The 21,530-nt window shown below is 40.1% G+C and overlaps 1 protein-coding gene across 2 annotated transcripts in view; it reads right to left on the bottom strand.

Annotated features, from left to right (window-relative positions):
* Positions 1-21,530, bottom strand: part of ARPP21 (cAMP-regulated phosphoprotein, 21kDa) — a 163,863-nt gene that overhangs the window by 98,622 nt on the left and 43,711 nt on the right. For both annotated transcript variants that reach the window (XM_010835537.1, XM_010835535.1), the window contains exons 2-9: positions 18,850-19,023; positions 16,892-17,058; positions 15,416-15,457; positions 14,549-14,638; positions 10,588-10,732; positions 9,051-9,129; positions 8,341-8,400; positions 7,478-7,618 (exon numbers count right to left, since the gene is read on the bottom strand). In XM_010835537.1, the coding sequence (XP_010833839.1) occupies positions 7,478-7,618; positions 8,341-8,400; positions 9,051-9,129; positions 10,588-10,732; positions 14,549-14,638; positions 15,416-15,457; positions 16,892-17,020 (686 nt within the window). In that variant the 5' untranslated portion in view covers positions 17,021-17,058; positions 18,850-19,023. The remainder of the gene's footprint in view (positions 1-7,477; positions 7,619-8,340; positions 8,401-9,050; positions 9,130-10,587; positions 10,733-14,548; positions 14,639-15,415; positions 15,458-16,891; positions 17,059-18,849; positions 19,024-21,530) is intronic.

The following is a 21,530-nucleotide window of genomic DNA, read 5'->3' on the forward strand; positions in this document are numbered from 1 at the left end:
TCTAAGTTTTGCCAGGACCGTTTTTAATCCAGTGTGTTCTGTGGTTCTGGAGTTTTGCATCACAGTTTTAGTATTCATTTTTGTATTAACATTAATTGAGTTCTCTGTTACTTTTTAAAAAATTAAATGTAAATTAGGATTTTGTTTTTAAAAAAAGAAAAGAACAACCAAAAAACAAATACAATGGGTCTGGTCTCAAAAGGATAGAGTTTGGTTTGTTTCTTGCTTTTATCATCATTTGGGTTTATTGATTCTGTTCATGTTGATTCTTGTTCTCCAAACCTCAGTCGTGGCTGAGAGACAGGAGTGGTGGATTTCAGGCTTGATCTTCTGTGAATAGATCTGATAAGATCAAGACATGAATCTCAGCCTAGCTCTAGCTGCCTAGAATGCTGTGAGTTAGTTAGCTAGATACTTGGAAATTATTTTTAATGCATATAAAAGTTCTTTTTAAAAAAGTTACATTCAAGATATTAATATTATAGAAGGTACGTGCATGTTTCATTCCAAAGTTAAACAGTAAATTATACATTCAATACTCAGAGGCCCATAAATAATTTCACATTGTGAAAAGAACATGACACACTTTATTTTCTCTCCTCAACGATGTATGTCTGTCTCACCTACAGACTCTGGTGTTGTCTGAGGTATTTGAGGAAAATGATATGAGAAAACACACTGGAGAGAAGTGATATGCGGGTTAACCGTTGTTAATAAATAAGTCTTAACTTCAGGCTGGAGTACTGTTTAAAGAAGTAGGTTGTGTGTTTAGGAAAAAAAAAATTGTCATGGTTTTCTTGAGAGGAATGTAATTCTTCATTAGGTTCCTGACCTTTGGCTTCAAGTCAGATGATTTTCAACATTCTTCCTATAAACAGTGTAGAGTAAATTTGTCCTGTTTAGAAATGACGGGATACCAACCAACCACTCAAAGAGTTTCCAAGAGGCGCTTGGAGACAGCAATACTAGGTCCTCTTCAGAAGGTTACTAAGCAAGCATCGGCTCAGGACGCTGCTCAGTCCTTTCCCACCGCTGCTCACATTCCAGCCAAAGGAAAAGAAGAAAAATAGACGTGGGAGGAAGAGCATGGGTCTTTTGGTTTGTCTTGGTATAAATGCACTTTATCACCAGCCGGGAGTGAAGCGGTTAAGGCTCAAGCACTAAAGATTCCCACCTTCAACCTGAGCCCCTTCAGGAAACTAAGCAGAACGGACGTCCCTTGACCCTGCCGGGTTGCTGGCCACATCCCACTAGTCTGCCCGGAGAGGGTGGCAGTCCCCGGGTCCTATTCACACGGAAGTCAGCATGCCTCATCTCAGGGATGTTTAACCAAGTCAACTGGGCTCAACTGCTTCACCCAGAGAGAGGCTCTGTTTGGCTGAATCAGAACAAGGTTCATGGTTCTTGAGATTTATCAAATAGCTAGCTCAGTGGATCATCCTTGGGACAACAAACAAGCAAACCACGGAGGTCACTATATACCACTCCTCATGCTTGGCCAAAACCCACGTCCACACTGGGAATCAGGCACTTGGGCTCCTGAGCACTAGACTCCTAAGTGTCACCCTCAGCGTCTGCCTTTGAGTCCTATTCTTGTTTCCTGCTTTCGAGGACCTGTAACCTCTCTCCCCAGCAGACCTACTATTTCTTTCCTTGCTCTGTGCTCTTGGACTAGGGGATTGGAGGCAAACACAGTGGGACCAAGTGAAAGACAAAAGAAAAATATGTTCAAGAGATGACAACGTTTTAATATGAAGATTTTTTTAGAACTAGTTAAACAGGTGCTCTGACACATGCAAAGGCATTCAGATATACATGGGATTCTCTCTGCCTATGACTGATCTTGGCCCTTTGGAAAATAGTAGGGAAAGTAGAAGGTTTCTAGTCTTCAAATGATACACCTTGAACATGCATCTTTTCTCTCGGAGGGACAAAAGGAGAGAGAGGTGTAGAAATTGTCTAAGAAAAGAACAATGAACTGCTCTGGGCTACACAGGTAGAAAAATAAGCAAAAGAGAGAAAGTGAAAATTAGAAATAGACACAAAGAGAAGAACAAAGCTTCTCATAAAAAAATAGACCCATGTATTTGCAGCATTTACACATATATATTTTAAAACACGGTTCATCTTTTAACCTCAATCCTAAACATCAAAAGTAACATGGGACTCCCCTGGTGATCCAGTAGTTAAGAATGAAAGGGACATGGGGCACGAGTTCAATCCCTGGTGCAGGAGCATTCCATGTGCCACAGGGCCACTAAGCCCACGCACCACAACTACTGAAGCCTGAGTTCTAGAGCCCCTGAGTTACAGCTAGTAGAGCCCACATGCCTAGAGCCTGTGCTCTGCAACCAGAGAAGCCGCCACGATGAGAAACCCACAGTGAAGAGTAGCCCCCGCTCTCCACAAATAGAGAAAGCCTGTGGCTCAAACGGTAAAGCGTCTGCCTGCAATGCGGGAGACCCGGGTTCGATTCCTGGGTCAGGAAGATCCCCTGGAGAAGGAAATGGCAACCCACTCCAGCACTCTTGCCTGGAAAACCCCATGGACAGAGGAGCCTGATAGGCTACAGCCCATGGGGTCGCAAAGAGTCGGGCACGACTGAGCGACTTCACGTTCACTTTGTGCACAGCAACAAAGACCCAGCACAGCCAAAAATAAAAATAGACTTTAAAAAGTAGCATGATAGAAAGTAAATGCATTTTAATTATCACTTGCAGTACCAAGGTGCACACACCCTAATACCTCTGCCCCAGATTTCCAAGGGGCTCATCTGGTGTTGCCAAATAATCTGACAGTTAACAGAGAATTCCAACAGAAAAAAAAATTGTAAGTGCTAGAGATGAAAACATACTTCTGGCCATACGCTGGGGAAACAGCGCCCAACTAAAGCAGAAACAGGACCGAGCCTCAGTTCAAAAACTCCATTCGTTATTTCACCAAGATGACAGTGCATTCTAAGCAGAGGCATCGCCAATCATTCAGACCTGCTTTGCGGGCTGAGTGTTGTGCTGAGTGGCTGAGGTGGCACGTGCTCGCCTGTCCTCTCGCTGCTTAGCCCTGAGAAGTGACGAGGAGACGGTGGTGCCGGGGGAAGGTGACTTTTCTTCGCTAACTCTCCATAGTGCATCAGTTCACTTGGAAGAAGGCACCTTTGGGGAATGAATCCCAAATGAACACAATTCTTATTTCTTCCTCTCTCTGGATGACTACACTCTTAACCCCACACTCCTGTGGCTATGACATGAAAACATGCATTTGGACAATTGAGTTGCTTGGAAGAGTAATTTTGTGTTCACACAAAGGACAGGCTCATCTCCTGCACTGACGTTACCCGTAAACATAGTTTTTTCATTCTTGAAAACACCGATTGAAACGGAGTATAGGAAGTTTCCACTGACTGGATATCATTCCCTCTAAATTCTGCATATTTTTTCCCCAAATATTGCACCTTGTAGCTGTGATAAAGAAAATCTGGCAAATGCTGTCATATGGGAGGAAGTATCTGTTATTTACTGACACCACTGAGTGAACCTTCAAAAAAATCTTCTCCCTCAATGATTATTTCTTATCAGACCACAAAAGATTTAGGAGTGGGAGTTCTCAACCAATCCAGGAGATCTTGAGGATGTCCATAGTCTGGGTTGTTTTGCCTTAAAGAGAGTTAGATTACTTAGTAACATTGTTCTTGGCATGAGACACACTGGGTTGAGATTCCAGCCATGCTGACCATTGCTTCTCTGGAGGTCTAAAACTGAGTCTAGCATGCAAGCTTCAGTAGTTCTGGAGCCCTGCAGGACATGGAATCTTCCTGTACCAAGGATCAAACCTGTGCACTTAATGTTCTTCTCTAATGACTTAGGTTATATGTTTGCTTTTAATATTAAATGAAATACATTAAATAAGTTGTAAAGTATCCAATACAATTGAACAAATAGTATGTAATGCTATTATAAGTGATTATAACTATCTGAAAAGTCTGAGATTTTTTTTCCATCATGAAAGGATGGATGGATTATATTTGAAGATATCACAGAAAATACTAGAAGTGACTGTAGTACACACGCATGTGTAAATATAATCCCCACAGTCTGTTGTCATGACTTAAATATTTTGAACTTCAGGTGGGACTATTTTCTCTCCATGCAAAAGTTAGTATTTTCAAGACACATTCTATAGGCACTAAACTGCAGACAATCTAGAAAAACAGGAATTCTGGAAATAAATCCCAGCCAATATCTAGGTGACAGGCATCCACTTCAGAGGGCCACCTTACAGGCCAGTATGGTCACTGAAAACGAAAAATTAAAAAAGGAAGTGTTTTCCCTTCCTCAGCCCTTCAGTTCATTTTTGTATTTTCCATCCAGGTTTTCTGCATTTCTCCCAATCTACAATGACATTTATGGAGAAGGCAATGGCACCCCAGTCCAGTACTCTTGCCTGGAAAATCCCATGGACGGAGGAGCCTGGTGGGTTCCATGCAGTCCATGGGGTGGCTAAGAGTTGGACATGACTGAGTGACTTCACTTTCACTTTTCACTTTCATGCATTGGAGAAGGAAATGGCAACCCACTCCAGCGTTCTTGCCTGGAGAATCCCAGGGACGGGGGAGCGTGGTGGGCTGCCGTCTATGGGGTCGCACAAAGTCGGACATGACTGAAGCAACTTAGCAGCAGCACAATGACGTTTAAACTATGCATCTCCATGCATTTGTTTTGGGGTACCATTAAAGCGTACACATTGAAACAGTATCTCCAAAACACAAAACCCACAAGGAATCATCTGAGGAATTTCCATCTCAGCCTCCTTCCTTTATAGAAATGGAAACATTTTCATCTAATAATATACCTAAGCCAATATGGTCCCCACAACCATCATAGGCCAGTTGTCCTGATGGCACAACTCTCGAAATTATCAGAGTCAAAAATACGTAAGACACCTAGAACCTGAAGAGATGTTCTCTTTTGAACTTTAATTCCATGAAAACATGGCAACAGACTTTCAACGTCAAATATAATTTCCCACAGAACTACCTTCCTCCTTTGCTAAAACTGCTCCAATTGATTCAGGTCCTGAAAATGTGACTGGATGCTATTTACAAAAGGACATTAAATTCATCTTTTTCTCTTGTTCTGAAAGATATTAGCTTCCCCCACCCCCATTTCAATCCCTGGCAAGAGCCACTCAAATCAAGGATGGCCAGAAAGGTGTCTGGAATAGAGTGGTGGGATTTGACCCAGCTGTGGATGAAAGATGATTAAATTCAACTCTTCAGGAAATACCCTGAGTGTCCATGACATACAGTCATTCGTCTTTTTTGTTTGGGAGTCACAGAGTGGGGACTAAATGTTGATGATCAAAGGCAGGAACTAGACAGAATGCCTAGCAGCCCAGCACTTTGTTACAGGAACAATACCTGAAGGTGTTCCCTGCTCAAGTTCTTCTGCTCTTCCTCAAGGCATAAACACGTGCCATCTATTGGAAATTGGTCATTAAAGGAAAAAAAAAAAAGCTAGTGTTCTTTTGCAAGTGAAGAAGTCTGATTATATGATGCTCATTAGCAAAAAAGGAAAGTTTTAAGGGACAAATTATGTTCTCCAGTGGTATTTGGAAACTTGCAAGAATCACAAGGATTCTGAGAAGATTGGACCTACAGAACTTTCTGAAATAAAGGGAATGTTCTGTATATTCTCTAATAGGTGCACCTGAAATATGGCTAGCCTGACTGAGGAATTGAATCTTGCAGCTTAAATTATATTTCAATAATTAATTTAAAATTTAAATAGCCATATGTAACTAGTGACTACTATATCAAACTGATTGCAAGTTTAGAGCCATTGCTGAGTCACCAAGAGCCTTTATACAAAGAGTGTTTTATTTTCTCAAAAACCGTTTGACAAGGAAACAGGTCTCAAACATGTGTATTAATATTTATGACTATGCTACTGCAAAATCAGGGTGAATTAAACATAAATGCACCGTCTCTCCTAGGTGAAACCACATCAATCTATTTGATCTCTGGGCTTTCCCACGTCTCTTATGGCCTTATAGAGAAAGAATTAAAAGGACAGCAATGCTTGCCTAGTCTGCAGTCAGTGTGTGCCTGTGTTATAGTATCTGAAAATCATAAGAAAAACCAGAATGAAGAATGAAAAACAACAACAGCAACAACTAGGCATATTTAATAGAGAGGGAAGGATTAAAGGACAGTGACCTTCCAGTCCTACTCCTGTTCAAAATAGGAGGTCCATGTGCCAACAATCAGATAAAGTGGAAAGTTGATAAATTTTAAGATGTGTTTTGCCCTCACAATAAAATGCAACCACCAGGACCCAAGACTTCTGAAGCTCAAGGGCCTTTAAACATAACCATTCCAAACTCTCTCCTGCAGATAAATAAATAATCTGAAGTCCAGAGAAGAGAACCTCTCAGTGTCCCTGAGATAATAGCCAATCTCAGTAGCCCCGGATCTCCCAGCTTGAGTTCCCCCGACTATGACCTTCACACTCATTCTGCTCAACACAGACTGAGCCTTGAGCAGAGAAGGGGCATCATCATCTCCACCCCAACAAGCCCCAGCCTCCAGAGAACAGAAACTGATGTCTGAGCCACCCTGCTGTGCTTGACACAAAAGTTCCCTTCAGTGACATGGCATTCCTAACAAACCACGCAATGTGCACAATTTACCAAACAAATGTCTTAAGAAATTGCTTTATATGAGGACAGCTTTTCAGTTTAATGTGACTGTGCTATAAAAATGGCCTGCGCTTCAAGGAGAGGTGGGTTCAACAGACACAGTTCGAAGTTTCTAAAGCAAATGACCACTCATTGTAAACATAGTGAGATAGAAGCAAACAATTATTGAAAGAAGCAAAACCAAACAAGCAACCTGCTTTTAGAGCCAGAACTTAGATATTATCTGGCTCAAAAAACTCTGATTTTATAAGTGAAAAAAACCTGAGAGGGCACATTTTACAGGACTTATCTCAAATTACCCAGGTAGTAAGTAAAAGAATTGGGTCTTAGAGGCCGGACTTCTGTCTCCCAGTTTGGAGTTTTGTTATTCTATAAACCACAGTAAGATCAATGTCTTGACATCAGAAAAAGAAAGAAAAGAGTAATTATCCTATATATGTTATTGTTTTTAAATGTCTGTTATTTTTAATCAGAGTTATAGCTGATATAACATGTTCCATGTTTGGTATATAACCACATGGATTACTAATGGAAAGAAGAAAATTGTGTTTCAGGAGCTACATAACAGATCAGGGAATAAATACACTTAACAGCCTAAATTTTATCAACTTTCCTGGTCCACAATCTTCTATAGATAAATGCCACTATTGTTGAGAAGAGCAAGAGATAAATAACACTGTACATTTGAAATGCCATGTACTTTGAACTGTATACTGCGTTCTTATAAATGAATCCACGAGAGAAAGAGAAAATGCTAAATAAACACAGAGAAGGGGCTTACATTCTCGTGTTGCTGGTCTTGTTGATGATGACCGATTTCCCTGTTTGGTCCACGTTGTGATCCAGCCCAAAGTAAGCGGCCACGCGATGGACAAGCATCCTCTGGTAGGATGACATCTGAGGAAACTTTTTATAATGATTACTGGAACGGAACACAAGAAACAGCACTATCAGCATCTTCGTTTCTGGCCCGTAGTACATTTGAGAGACACACACATAAAACCGTTTCTTTTTCATCCGAACCATTAAGCTTATTTCATTCCTGGCATCACTCAATGTTCTCATTTCCAGACCAATTTTCCACTTATAGATGTATTGATTAAAGTACAATAAGTGTTTTTGTTTCAGAGTTGTGCATTTCTCAGACCACAGGGAACTCAATGTTTGCTGGAAAGTATATTCTGTTTTAGTCCAGGAGACCTTATCCACAGAGCCAGGCGCAGCCACAATGACAGACATAATAGGGGACTGCAGATGTCTATCTGGAGATGTCACTACATGGTTGACACTGAAAGCAGCACATTTATTTCCAGGCATAACTGACTACAGCCAGCTGGAGCCCATTAAAAAACTATAATAAAAACGAAAAGGGTCGCTTCTTGTTACTGCTACTCAATGCTAATCAGTGGTCTCCTGTTTATAGCCATTTTGTCCGGAATTTAACAAGCAGGACTACACATGACCCAAGCAACAATTCCCATCAGCACATAGCTCCTAACTCCAACAGCATCTCTATTTAATGAGTCAGCAAACATATTAAATAATGTTTTATCTACCCCTAAATCTTTCCAGAATGAGTGATTAAACCCATACAGCAAACCAAGACACATCAGATTCATTAACCGGCACTGCGATTCAACATACTTGTTGTCACCAATGAAATCAATAATTTCCTGCTCCATTTTCAGGAGTATCATCCTGTCTCTGCAAAATAAATGTTAAAATGAAAAGGCTTTATGGACTGTCCATTCCCAAAGACTTAACAGTTTCACTTACATGTATGGAAAAATTGTTTAAATCTATGTAGCTACAAATCGGCATCTAACTGTTCTCTGAAATGTGATGTCAAACTATCTGTAATTCCATTCTCCTTAAGGTGTTTCCTCATCTGTTAAGTATGTTCTGCCATTGAAAGCTTTGTAGTTTTTAATATTAACTAAGACATGCAAAGTATTAGGCCCATAAAACACACCAAGTAAATTGTATATTTTAAATTAATAGGAAACTTTAACAAAGCTAAGCCCAAATAGTTGGTTCAATAGCTGCCCTGAAGCATATTTGACATTGCTTCTCATTCTCTATATTTTCCCCCTTAATAAGTATCTCTTTGTGACCAGAAAAGCAGAACTTGTAAACTATAATTTATTCACTGGACAAGTACCCAGGAATTAAGACTAGCTAAAAACATAAACATGAAAACTATTAGCAGAAAAGAGAAAATACAAGAGACAGTTTAAGACATCAGAGATGGACTCAGCCTTCTACAGCTTCCCTCTTACAAGTGTTTGCATGAATGACTTTATTGTAACATTCTACTTGACTCCTCTAAAAACAAGATTTACTTAATGATTTACCTGGAATTATTCTTTAATGTGTTAATCAGAAACTCATGTAAATCTATGCCTGTAGAATCCGTATATTCTTGGCTGCAATCTGAAACAAACAGCAGGATGGAGTTATGAGAAAGGGTAGTGGGAGGTGGGCTGAAAAGGGTTTTCCCAGCCTTTCCCTTTTCCCTTACGCTCAGGCAAACTTTGGGTGAATCTACTGGTGTTAGAGGCACATGTTACGAAACTAGCAACCTGGCAACATTAAATCAGGATGAAAATTAGATTCGGGGATTAAGAACACCCAGTAGATTTCCAGTGTGGAAAGACCTAGCTGTCATAGGAGAGGAAGTGGGCACGGTCTGGGTGGGTGGGTGGGCGGAGTCAGATGTCATGAGTTCATTTTGGGCTGTCAATCAGCAAGGGCATGACCTCTCCATGGCAGTGATGGGTACTCCCAACCCACAGAGAGAACTCTCAAGAGCTTGAGATACCATGGAACCCTCTTTCTCTTAAAATGGAGAAGGCAAAAACTGAATGCTCTGTTGTAAAACTGTCTAAATATTAACTGATACAAAATATAGGAGGGCATTAAATATTTCCATGTCTTTCAAGTCTTTTGATGCTGTCTAAAGCTTAATTTCTAAAGCCATCTTAGGAAGCTGTACTTGTTTACTCTCAGATACACCTTGGTTTTTAGATGTTCAGCAGCTGAGACAATCATTTTAAGCAGATCTGTGGTTATGGAGCATATGTGAAGTAGTTGTCATCTCTCAGCTGATCAAATGCCTTATACTGTCTCAGGTATTTAAAAAAAATTAAGTCTATTGCCAATCTGTTTATTCATGGAATTCTTCATATCAACTTAATTTTGTTTTTACTTTTGCTTTCTTGTTTGTTTGTTTTACTTTTGTATAATTATATGTAAGGCAACAAGTTGAAAAGTCTGGATTGTAGCTTTGTGGTTTTATAAGGAATGACTTTTGGGGAAGAAATTTTTCCTGAAGTAGAAGTGTGTATATTTTACATGAAACATGATGGGGCAGTATATGGGTTGCAGAGACCAAATTCATTTAGTTCAGATAAAATGTTAATATGTGTTCCACTGACATTGACATATACATCTGCGCTCTGGGGACACCACTTACCACTTATCAACTGAGAATTGCCAATCCACTATCTGTCTTTTAAGATAAGCATGAAACTTAAAAGATATAAAACTGGGTACCATTACTGTTCATCAATTCAAATTAACTGTACTAATAAATCTGAATTAGGAACAGATTTATATTCACTCCCTTGTACAAACTTCTCAAAAATAGATCCAAATGAATATCCAAAGAAATATGTGATCCTAAAAATAATCTTTTTAGATACACAAAAATGACACCATGAACAGAAAAAAATCAAGTTCACATCATCTTTTACACACACACACATACATACACATATAAAATTTTATGCAAATTTTGGTGGGAGGTGATATTTGTGTAAAGTCTAGAATGTATTCTGTAACTAGTTATATATAAACTGAGTAAGTTAAGGAAACATTTTTCACATTCACCTTTTGATAACATTCTGATCTTGGGTTTTTCAGAGGTTTTATCTTTGTTTTTATCCTTTTCTTTTTCTCTTTCAGAGTCATCTTTCCTAGATTTATCCTCCTCTTGCAGGCTGGGAAAACTGGAAAGCTGTAAATGAATTGATTCCTGTTGGGGAAAAAATATAATAATTTAGGGCCAGATTTAAGAATCTCTGTCTGGTTTCCATTTTGCATAGAGATTATTAAGAACAGGAAAATGAAAGCCAGGTACAGATTTTTTTTCTTAAATGGTAAAAAAATTATACCTGTCAGAAAAATAATTGCTCTTTAAAATGAATTAACTTTGGAGGTCAATGGAAGGTCATGAGAAGGAGCTAGTACTAAAACTTTGCCTTGTGAATATTAACCGCAAGCAAGCTAAATTCCTGTAGATCACAACTCTTATTTTCTCTATAGGTTTATTTTTAAACACTTCGGAAAAATTTCTTTATCAATAAGTTTGCATCACAGCTACGATCATGTCTTAAAAATTAACATAAAAAAGAGGCTTCTGCAAGTTCTTTTATATAATTCCTTGAACGGAAAAAATTGGCACAAGCACAGACAGACAGATATTACATGAATCATAATTACAGGAAAAAACAGACATAAATACAGGCTATAATAGCCCATTTACAATTAAAATGTTGTTTCAGAGCCACATAAATACTGATTTCTATCACTATGAAAAATAAAAATACAGAATTGAAGGAATCCTAGATATGGGTTACCCTATGTTGCTTACAAAAGCTATTAATAAAGCATTAAAACTTACAATAAGCACTGCCTTTTGGAAAAGGTAGAAAATAGGACTCTATTTTCCATCAATTAAATATAAATATTTAATATTATTTTAATTCTAGTATCAGTGAATCCTTTCAAGATGTAAGAGTCTCTTGAACTAATGCTTGGTTGACCATTTACAGTATTTGGACTGGATCCACTTTTGTATTTATTGATTTTGTACTGAAACAGATCATTTCATATGAACTCATATATCAGCCATTTGGATGATAGTATGTTCACTGTTTTGAAGAAGAATGAGCCAAATTATGTTTTTCAGTTTTATGAAAAAACTATGCTATGATTAAAACTATGACAAATGAGCCAACATTAAGCCCACTGGTTCTTATGTAAGAGATCATCTAATGGGAAAACTTTCTTCCACTGGCGACATTAACATTTATGATGTAGGGGAAAAAATATGACTAATAGTGTTTCCCACTGAAAACTAAACTAAGACTTTTCTACATGTGACTAAACTGATGTCTCTACATCCTCAAATTATGGCCAAACTGGGATTCTTAATGATTCTTGGTAAACCTAGCTGATCTGACAAACAGAAAACCAAAGTCCTCCAATGGCAAGTTTCTTTTTGGGGAGGGGCTCTATTGTGTATTCTGGGCTGGGATAAAAAGTCACCATGGTTGGAAAGCTGTATGATATAGAGGATGCATTAAAATACATTCTCATGGTAAATAGTTATCTTAGCCGGGTTTTCTGATATCCACATGTTTATCCCGGGGATGGCCATATACAAAACTGAGTGTAATCTGATAATAAGGTCTTTTATCACAGCACTTGGGACAGAAATGTCTTAGTCTGCAAAGATTCAGGCAGACTTTGGTGTTACAGTTTGCTTCCACTTGCTAAGGAAAAAGCTGGAACATTTTTGTTTCAAGTGGGGAAGAATCGATTTGACAGTGGGTCAGGAGAGGAAAGCGAGGGTCCCAGGTCAGGAAGTGGTCTCATTACTTCTTCAAAACTGATTGATCCATCCAGCCTCGGCAAGTTTAAATCTAAAATCAAAGAGGCTTGGAAATATGAATGCGACAGCAGAGGCTAAAGGATATTATTTTTTTTTTTTAAATGTACAAATTCCTGCCACGTGCCTTTTCTACACGTTATGGTGTTGAAAGAACACACGAAGTGCTATAGAGTTGGTAAAAAACAATCTGTTCTTTTTTAATATTTTTATTGATATGCTCAATAATAAAATACAAGTGTTAAATACATCAGTACAGGATAACTTTATCTCCAACAACAGGAAAAGAATGATTCAAGTTGCAGCAATACACTGATAGGTAAAGAGTATAACATTAGAAAAGAAAACACTTCCTTTAACTTAAGGACAGACTGAACCATCTGCTATGGGTCTGAGATCAAGTAATACAGGTAGCAAAAGTTTTTTCCCACACAGGAAAATGAAGGCAGTTTTCCAAATACTGTGAATACACACACATTGGGGGAGCCATACAATCCGTATGCCGTACACTTCGGCCAGTGTTGTCGGGGATTCAGTTCCCACATGTTGTTAAGTGCCGGTGGTACCTAATGCAGGCATTGGATACAAGCTCAAAGGTCTGCTTCTTTATTCTCTAAAAGAGCAGCATGGCCACTTGCTTATATGTGTGTGAGGGGGTGTGGGGGGCGGGCCCTGCTCCCACCGCCTCAGCCAGTCCCAAGGAAGGCTTGCAAGTTCTAATTCCTACAAAGCTAGTCTCAAGTTACTCAGCATGGGGCCAGCAGGAGCAAAGTACCATTTGCCTCTTATTTCTCTGCTCCAATTGCAAGGAGTAACCTAGTCTTAAGTCCAGGGTGGGTACAATGATACAGATGATCACTTGAAAAAAAACCTCCTCCCAGTACCTCATCAAATAGGATTAAAAAATCAGATGAAATCTATAAAGGCTGTGTTCTTCTGCCTGGCATTCGGAGTAGGGGACCACTGGGGCATTATTTCTCTCAGAGTCTGTCATTCTGCAGAATTAACATGTATTGTGTGCATTACATCACAAGCCATCCATCCACATTGAATGATATAAGCTGTGATATTCGCCTCATTCCCCCTTTTAAATCTCCAAACAAAAAAGAAGCACAAATAAAATGCTGAACAAAAGCCACACGTTTCTCAGAGCCCAAGGAAAATAAAACTTGTATAAAACATAGTGATGGCTACTGAAAGCTAGCTCGCCCTTGGCGTACGACATGGGTGGCAGGTTGAGGAAATGAGGCTGGGGGAAAAAATACTCTAAGGATGAAATCTACGAGGAATTTATTTTTGGTCCTTTGAAAGAAAGTGCTCTCAACGCTCTCTGTATCCAAGAGGAAAATTTTGAGAATTTTAATGAAATTATAAAGAGAAAGGCAAAACACAGCCCCTCAAAATAATGCTAACTTAATTTTTCCTCCTCTGAGTTCAGATCAATCATTTTACTTTTGTCCTGACTGTTCTCAGCCTCTGATAAAACAAGGAAAAATTTTAACAGCAAGACCATTTTTCTAAAAGCAAATATGATGCCTGAAAGGCAAACAAAAATAAATACCATGTGAAGAGTTTTGTTGGAAGTTGAATTTTTAGAGCTGAACAGCCTTGCTGTAAGGAGCAAAAATTAGGTGTAAGGATGTGCAGCAAAGTATTAATAATATTAACTTAAATTCACATTCATCTCAGATTTATTTCTGGACCATTTTTCCGGTAGTGAGAAATCTCCACCAAAGGCCCTAAAAGTATGTGTCCAAAGCTCAATGCACCTTATTCACTATTTCTGAAACTTCCTAAGAGCCAAAATTTGTGTTTTTATAGGCAAGTGCAAGACTCTCCACTAAGGGAGGAGACGTGGTACTTAGGAATGTATTTGGTTCAGTCTGATCAAGAGAGAGCCTTTGAGGAATAGCAGCACGACCGTGCTTACATTTTAATCTAAATTCTTTTGAATTCCTTTCCATGTGCAGTATTCAGAGGGTCTGGAAAAAAAACAAATGTAATACTTTGAGACTGTTCAACTAATTTAGGGTGTCTCAGAAACGGGGGAGGAAGCTGGACTTTGTCCTTCTTCAACTAGTTTGTGCTCCCCCCAAAACACTGTTTAATGCCAAATGAATCCTCATGCACACAAAGTGGGTCCCGTTCCCCCATGACCCATAAAGACAGGGCGTATACCTGGTCCTGAAGACTTTCCCCTCCTGGTCTGGCCGAGGACTCTTCACAGACAGCAAGGCTGCGAGTCAATTTACCTTTTCCTGCTCCTGACTGGGGAGGCGAAAGAAATGGGAAGGAAAGGAAAATAAAGGGAAAAAAAAAAAAAACAACCAGGAAATAAACTCAGGCTGTCAAAACATCTCCACCTTCTCTGGACATTCCCAAATCGAAATTTTTAAAAGCCAGCTTCAAATCCATAGCTCAGGGCTGTCTACACTGGTTCCAAGTCTTGGACCCCTAGGCTGATGGGAACAAAGCGTCTACTTTGGCTCAAAGCATCAGATCTGTGTTGACGGCGATGCAGGTGGAGGAGAGCATGGAAGAATATATTTAAAGAAAACTCTTAGCAAACTGCCCATCGCACTGGGAACATACAAAGAATGTACAAGCAAGGAAGAAAAGACAACACAGATGGATTCTACTAAAACTGGATTTGAAAGTGATCTGACTGAGAAAATATGTTAAAAGTTGAAGACCGTATCCTAAACATCAGAACCTGTTTACTTCAAGGCAGAAACTAATTGGACATACAAAAAAATTCCCCCCAAATTTGATTTAAAATGAAAAAAGTGAGCAGCGATTCATTTGTAAAGCACTGTCAAATTTGCCAGGATCAAATATATATACACTGCAGCTATGTGAACCCTAAATGCTCTAATTAAAAAGCACACAGAGCGAGAAAGAAAGAGCAGTGTCAACACGACCACATTAAATACAGGCAGCATGGGTACAGCCAAGATCTACATACAACCCTGTGCCTCCTTGGCAAATCCTCTACCCCTATGTGACATATGCATATCAGGTCAACGCAGAACTCCAGAACCCTACCTTGGATTTTCTTCTCTCTTGGTTCTGAGCCACCAGCCGCCTCTGTATGTTAGAAACAAAATCAAACAGACAAACAAACAGTCAACCAACAACCAGGAGAGGGAAGTGGGGGGGACAGAGAGAGAAAAAGATGTCACTAGAGTTGAAAAATAAATAACAACAGCAATCAGGCATTATAACCATGGGGGAGGAGGACTCCTGCCCTTGCTCCCCCAAAACTTTTGACCATTTAGCTTTACTCCTTCCCTCCTTACAGAAGCTCATGCATGCTTAGTCGCTCCACTGTGTCTGACTCTTTGTGACCTTATGGACTGTAGCCCGCCAGGCTCCTCTGTTAACATGATTCTCCAGGCAAGAATACTGGAAAGGGTTGCCATTTCTTTCTCCAGGGGATCTTCCCGAACCGAGGATTGAACCAGTGTCTCTTACATCTCCTGCACTGGCAGGCAGGTTCTTTACTATGTGAGCCACCAGGGAAGCCCCACAGAAGCTTGTTGGGGAAGGCAAAGGCTGGCCCTGAGGTCATTTGGCCATTATGCCATTATCTGCCTTTGTGCATTTATGAAATAAAAACAGTTAACACTTTTGTAGTTTGGTTCACAGAAAATCAATACAGGTTATTTACAAGTCTAGTTTGTTTTCCTTCTACCAAATCTCCTTCTCTCATAAATCCTGACCACTTAAACATATCACTTGTTGAGTACTCTGAATCACCCCCAAACTGCCCCCTGCCTCTTCCAGGGCATTCTCTCTTCCTGGCTGGGAATTCTAAGCTTTTCTGCTGATAAGAATCGATGCTTAGCCTGCGCAAGAAGGTCAACAGAGCTCATGTCTTTGATATTTCTTGGTCTGTCATGAGCTGACCCTTCCTCTTTTCATGGAATACAAATCTATTTTTAAAACTCAGCTAGTAAAAAGCTGCCTTAGCAGAAGCCCTCCACAAACTCCTTGAGGTGGTCTGGAAATTAATATGGAGAAGCTGTGGGAAAATTCAGTCATTAAATATGTTCTTTGTGTATATATATATATATATATACACACACATACTATTTCAAAGGGCATTTTGACCAGAATGTACTGTTTAGTCAGAAAAAAAGGACTAATAAATGGGAAAAGAGAAGATTTGTTTTATGAATTTTCTGTTCATTTAACTTGGGATTCCCAGGTGACTCAGTGATAAAGAATCTGCCTGCCAATGCAGCGGGGAGATGTGGGTTCAATCTCTGGGTCAGGAAGATCCCCTGGAGGAGGAAATGGCAACCCACTCCAGTATTCTTGCCTGGAGGATCCCATGGACAGAGGAACCTGGGGGGCTCTGGTCAATGGGGTCTCAAAGAGTTGGACATGATTACACATGTTCATTTTACTAGTCAAACTCTTTACAAGCAAGAAGACAAACAAACCTTCAGAGTATCTTCAAAATGAAAGAAAGGGGTGCACACAGCAGTATGACAAATGGGATTTCTCCAGGCTCACCTGTAATTCCAGTTTCTCCTCCTCGTCCAGACTTTCAGATTTAATCACACCATTCTCCGGAGTGGCCGTCTCCTGCTCAGGCCCACCTTCCTCCACTATGGTCTGACTCAGGTCTCCTGGCTCAGACATTCTCCCAGATGCAAATTAAAATCACAAGGTTTGACACCCTATAAGGTGAAGACATCAGAAAGTAAAGTCAGCGCAGGGTGAAGTCTTGACCATTATGGTTGAGATACTGGATTCTTCCCTTTGTTCTCAAAATCAAATGAGCAACTCCAGCCTCCCTGCCAATTGCACCGAAAGAGAATAAAACAAGACCAAATCAAGGACCCCAGACAAACACCAAGAGGCAGATTTGGTCACTCAATCCACGACCCTTGACACACACATACACACGCTCCTATCAATACACCTTGCTGTCAGGGTGGATCAATACATCTTAAACTGAGACACCCAAGTCCCACACACCTCCCGGTTCCTATGCTCCACTCCAAAATGGAAGCAGAAGAAAAAGAGAGTATTTCCCCAACTCTTCCTCCGCTTCCGAGTTGGGAGGTGGTACCTGTTCTACAGCATCTCTAAGATGACTCACAAATGATTTGCAAGTTTCAACCATAGACATACCTTCCTGGGTCTAAGGGATTCAGTACACTCTACAGGGGGAGAAACCAACGTAAGAGGTAATAATTCAGAATACATACAGGATCCCAATATGGCAATAAACCATCAGGGACTTCAGACTTCAAACTGACAGAGATACTATTAAAAGCAGAAGCTCTCCCCCAGCCCCTGTCAGTGGCTGGTGCTGTGGAGATCCTTCGGAAGTAACTCTCAGGCAGGGAGCTCCAATGAAGTTATCACAACTGAACTCTGATGCTCCAGGCTCATAAGAGATGACTACACAGATGCTAGAAATGACTTTTCTAAGTATAAGCCTGTTATTAGTATTTTTTTCTCCCTACCTCCATAAAGCCCCTGACAGTTCCCCTTCTGATGTGCTGTCAAATGAGGCTCATGAATAATTCAGCTTTTACTTCCTCCTCAGTTTTTTTTTTTTAAGAAAGAAAAAAGGAGAAAAAGGAAGGAAAGGGAAAAAATAGAGGAAAGAAAGAAGGAAATAAAAAAAAGGACAGGAAAAAAGAAGAAAGGAAGGAAGGAAAAAAGAAAAAATAAAAGACAGAAAGACCTTGTAGCCTAGAAAGTCACTTCTTTCACAAAAATTCCCAAGTAATGACTGCCCTGTTCCCAGTCATTACAACAGTAATTATTAATGGACATATCAGTGTCTTGATATGTTTATCTGGGAGTGTTTAAGTACCATATACTAATTCAGTAACTTTATTTCCAAGTGGACATAGGAAGCATGAGAAAAATCTAATAAGACAGTAATTTCTGTTGCAAATATGCTAAGACCTACCATGATAGGACAGATGGTATTTAATGATACTGTTAAAAAAACACAGGCTCACTTGGCAAAGGATTGTGGGGATGGAAAAGGAAAAGTTTTCATCAGGGATGATGGAGTTTGCGAGGGGCCAGTGAGCAAGGCTCAGAGGTTTGAGGAGGTTTGAGGATATTCCCTTCAGTGTACCCGACAGATCTCTCATATTTCAGTGACACAGGGGAGAGATGCAGTTAACCAAATAAAAAGTTCTGTTTCTCAAAGCAAACAGTTTGTTTCTCAACGTACTGAGTCAGGGGAGGAGACAGGACTTCTGTTGCCCTAACTTTTTTTCCTGGAGCATTTCAATCAAAAACAGATCGTGACCAGATTTCTTTAAAAAAATGAAATGCACAAATTGAGCTCTAATTTTACAAACTCTGAGCCAGCTGACTCCCTTATACAGATGCTGTCTGTTTGGGTGGCCTTTCAGGAACTGTTCCATGCAAACATGCACATTTACAGACTGAGGAAAACATACAGATGAAGTGATAGCCATCCGATGACAGCTCTTTACCTTTCGTGCAGGAGTCCGGCTGCCGGTCTTGGCAACTTAGGAGCGGCTTCTGTCCTTCTTCGCTGGGAAAATCCACACGTGGGATCAGAGACAACGGGAGTCCCATGTCCCCATTAACAGTTCAAAACGCCCATCTCCATGTGATTCCCTTACACGGTCTGACACATGGTCCACCTGAAAAAAGACGAAAAGTCAACAGTAACGATAATGGCAATAATCATGGTAGGGGCAAAGGACTAAACAAACAAGACTGGGTTCCTAACACTGATGACCGGCCTCCAGCAAACCACGTTCACGGCTTGATCCACTCCACCTGTCCCAAGCTGCCTGCTTCTTCTCTAATGAAGGCTCCAGCCGGCTGTTCAAGTCAAGAGCGGCACCCACGCAACGAGCTAAAATTAACAATTGCATTATGCGCTGAAGATTACTCACTTCATTTTTAACCTTTTTTAGTGAAATCTCGCACTTTATATTAAAAAAAAAAAACAACAAGCTTGTGTGTTTGCCTCCATGACAATCCAGATCACCTAAGAGCAAAAAAGTCTTGCCTCCCTTTTTTAACCCCAGCCTTTGTCTTAATTATAGATCAATATAATCTCCAGAGTACTGTTTTTTTTTTGGTGACTCTTTTCTTTAGGAAAGCTATCCTAAGAAAGCACGTTGAATGATTTTTGACTTAATGAGGCATTAGCTGTAAAAGTGAAAAAAAAAAATACAAAGAAAGGAAAAAGAAAACTTTCATAACGATATTGTTGAGAGTGCTCTTTTTTTTCCTCCACTGACAGTTCAGGAAGAATTCCTAATATTCTCGTCGCTGGGTGAACACCATCAATCGGTCCCCCACCCTCCCCATGAGGACTGCCACCACCAGCTGGGTATTCTGTTTGACAGCGAAGCAATCCTGCCAGAGGGATTCAACAGACATGCAAACTTTTGAACCTGTTGAAAACAATCCCTGCTAGAACGTGCACTTTCCTTTTCTCGCAACTCCTCCAGGAGCAGCAGCGAAGACAGCCTGAATGCAAACAGAGACGGATTCCTAATACCATTTGCCCAACCCAAGCTGTATCTCTCTCCCAGCGCTGCAACTCTACCCTGGCGCACATCTGCTGAGTATAACAGCCTGCACACGTGTTCCGCCACAGACCCGACTTTGAAAACGCTCAGTGCATCTCAGTTATTTACTCTGAAGTTTAGAAACCCTCCCTGGCCCCCCCTCGCTCCCCCTCCCAAGCCGCCAGGAGCACAGCTGGCTCCTCATCAGGTTTTACTGCAGCTTGATGAACAGCCTATTGGGTTATGACTCCATTTGTTGTGTGAGAGGAAAACAACTGTTGAAAATTCAATCGTTTCTACAGTCAATCCTTTCCAGCTTGATTGACGGCTTTATTAAAATGGCTGTACAAAGTGTTTCTTGTGTTGTTAAAAATTACATAACTATTTTTTAAGGACATATTGGCGAAGGAAATAAGAAGTTAGAATCAAAATGCATTGGTCATCGACAGTAATTTTAATTTTTCAATTTTGACCAGTTTTGCGTCCTAAACACTTGATATTAAATAGAAGTCAACATGCCTTAAAATTAGGATATATTTAAACAACGGGCCACATATCTAATATGTCTTAAAATAGAGGCACCTGTGATGGATGGATTTACCAAATGCTTTCTGGCTTCTGTTTTCCTTTTGTCAAAGAGAATGAAGTTATCAATGATCACTGCAGCCTTCCCATCTCCTTTTTCTGATGCTCCTATTTGCACAGCGGGGTTAATCCAGCCGGTGAAGTGCTCGTGCGGTTTTCAGATCTAAGCCTTAGATGCCTTATTCCAGCCCCAGTAGGTGGATGCAAGATATAATTCTTTCCACGAAGAAAGAACAAACTGATATTCACGTAACCATCTCAGAGCGTGAACAGCCTGGATATATAGTGTGTGCGTAATTACCAGGACACGTTTGGAAATAGCACTGTGCTCTAAAGCCAGCGAGGTATTATTCTTGCATTCCTGAATCATAAAGTCATCATCCACCAAGATAAAAGGGAGTATGGGCATATGGGAACGAGCAGAGAGGAACATATGGATCACAAATATTTTTGTAACTGATTAAAATTGTTCTCTTTGCTAAGAAAGTGTTGCCAGGAAATCAACCCTAGTCCAGCTTTTCTGTTCCCCTAACTAACCCGACTCTTCCTCTGTCATTTAATCTTCACTTGTTCCGATTTCTCCCATTTTACACAGAGAGGCAAAACCATGTCTAACAAATATATTTTACCCAACATTTGGTTAATGGATATTCTGGCCAAGTGTCAAGTGTTATGTGGTTGTGGTATGTGGGGAGGGAGAAAAAGAGGAGACACTCAACAAATGCACAAAATAAAAGTTACTGCAGTTCTTTCAGTTACAAGATTTTAACCATAGATTAGGAGGTGATATTGAGCAAAGGCAGGCAATGAACAAGCTATAGGAAACTGATCAATAACACTAGCAGCTATTTACAATGAGGACAATAGTGACCATTTCACATTCTATTCATGTTGTTTCTTATTTTTTTGGCTGACTTTAGAGTCGGACACGACTGAAGTGACTTAGCAGCAGTAGCAGCAGGGTTGCAGAGTAGCAGCTGAGTTTGTGGGGATGAGAAAGAGAGGGAGAGAGAAGTACAATGCAAAAGACCAAATATTCT

This window comes from Bison bison, unplaced genomic scaffold (genome assembly GCF_000754665.1).
Source record: "Bison bison bison isolate TAMUID 2011002044 unplaced genomic scaffold, Bison_UMD1.0 scf7180017864043, whole genome shotgun sequence".
Classification (NCBI taxonomy): Eukaryota; Metazoa; Chordata; class Mammalia; order Artiodactyla; family Bovidae; genus Bison; species Bison bison.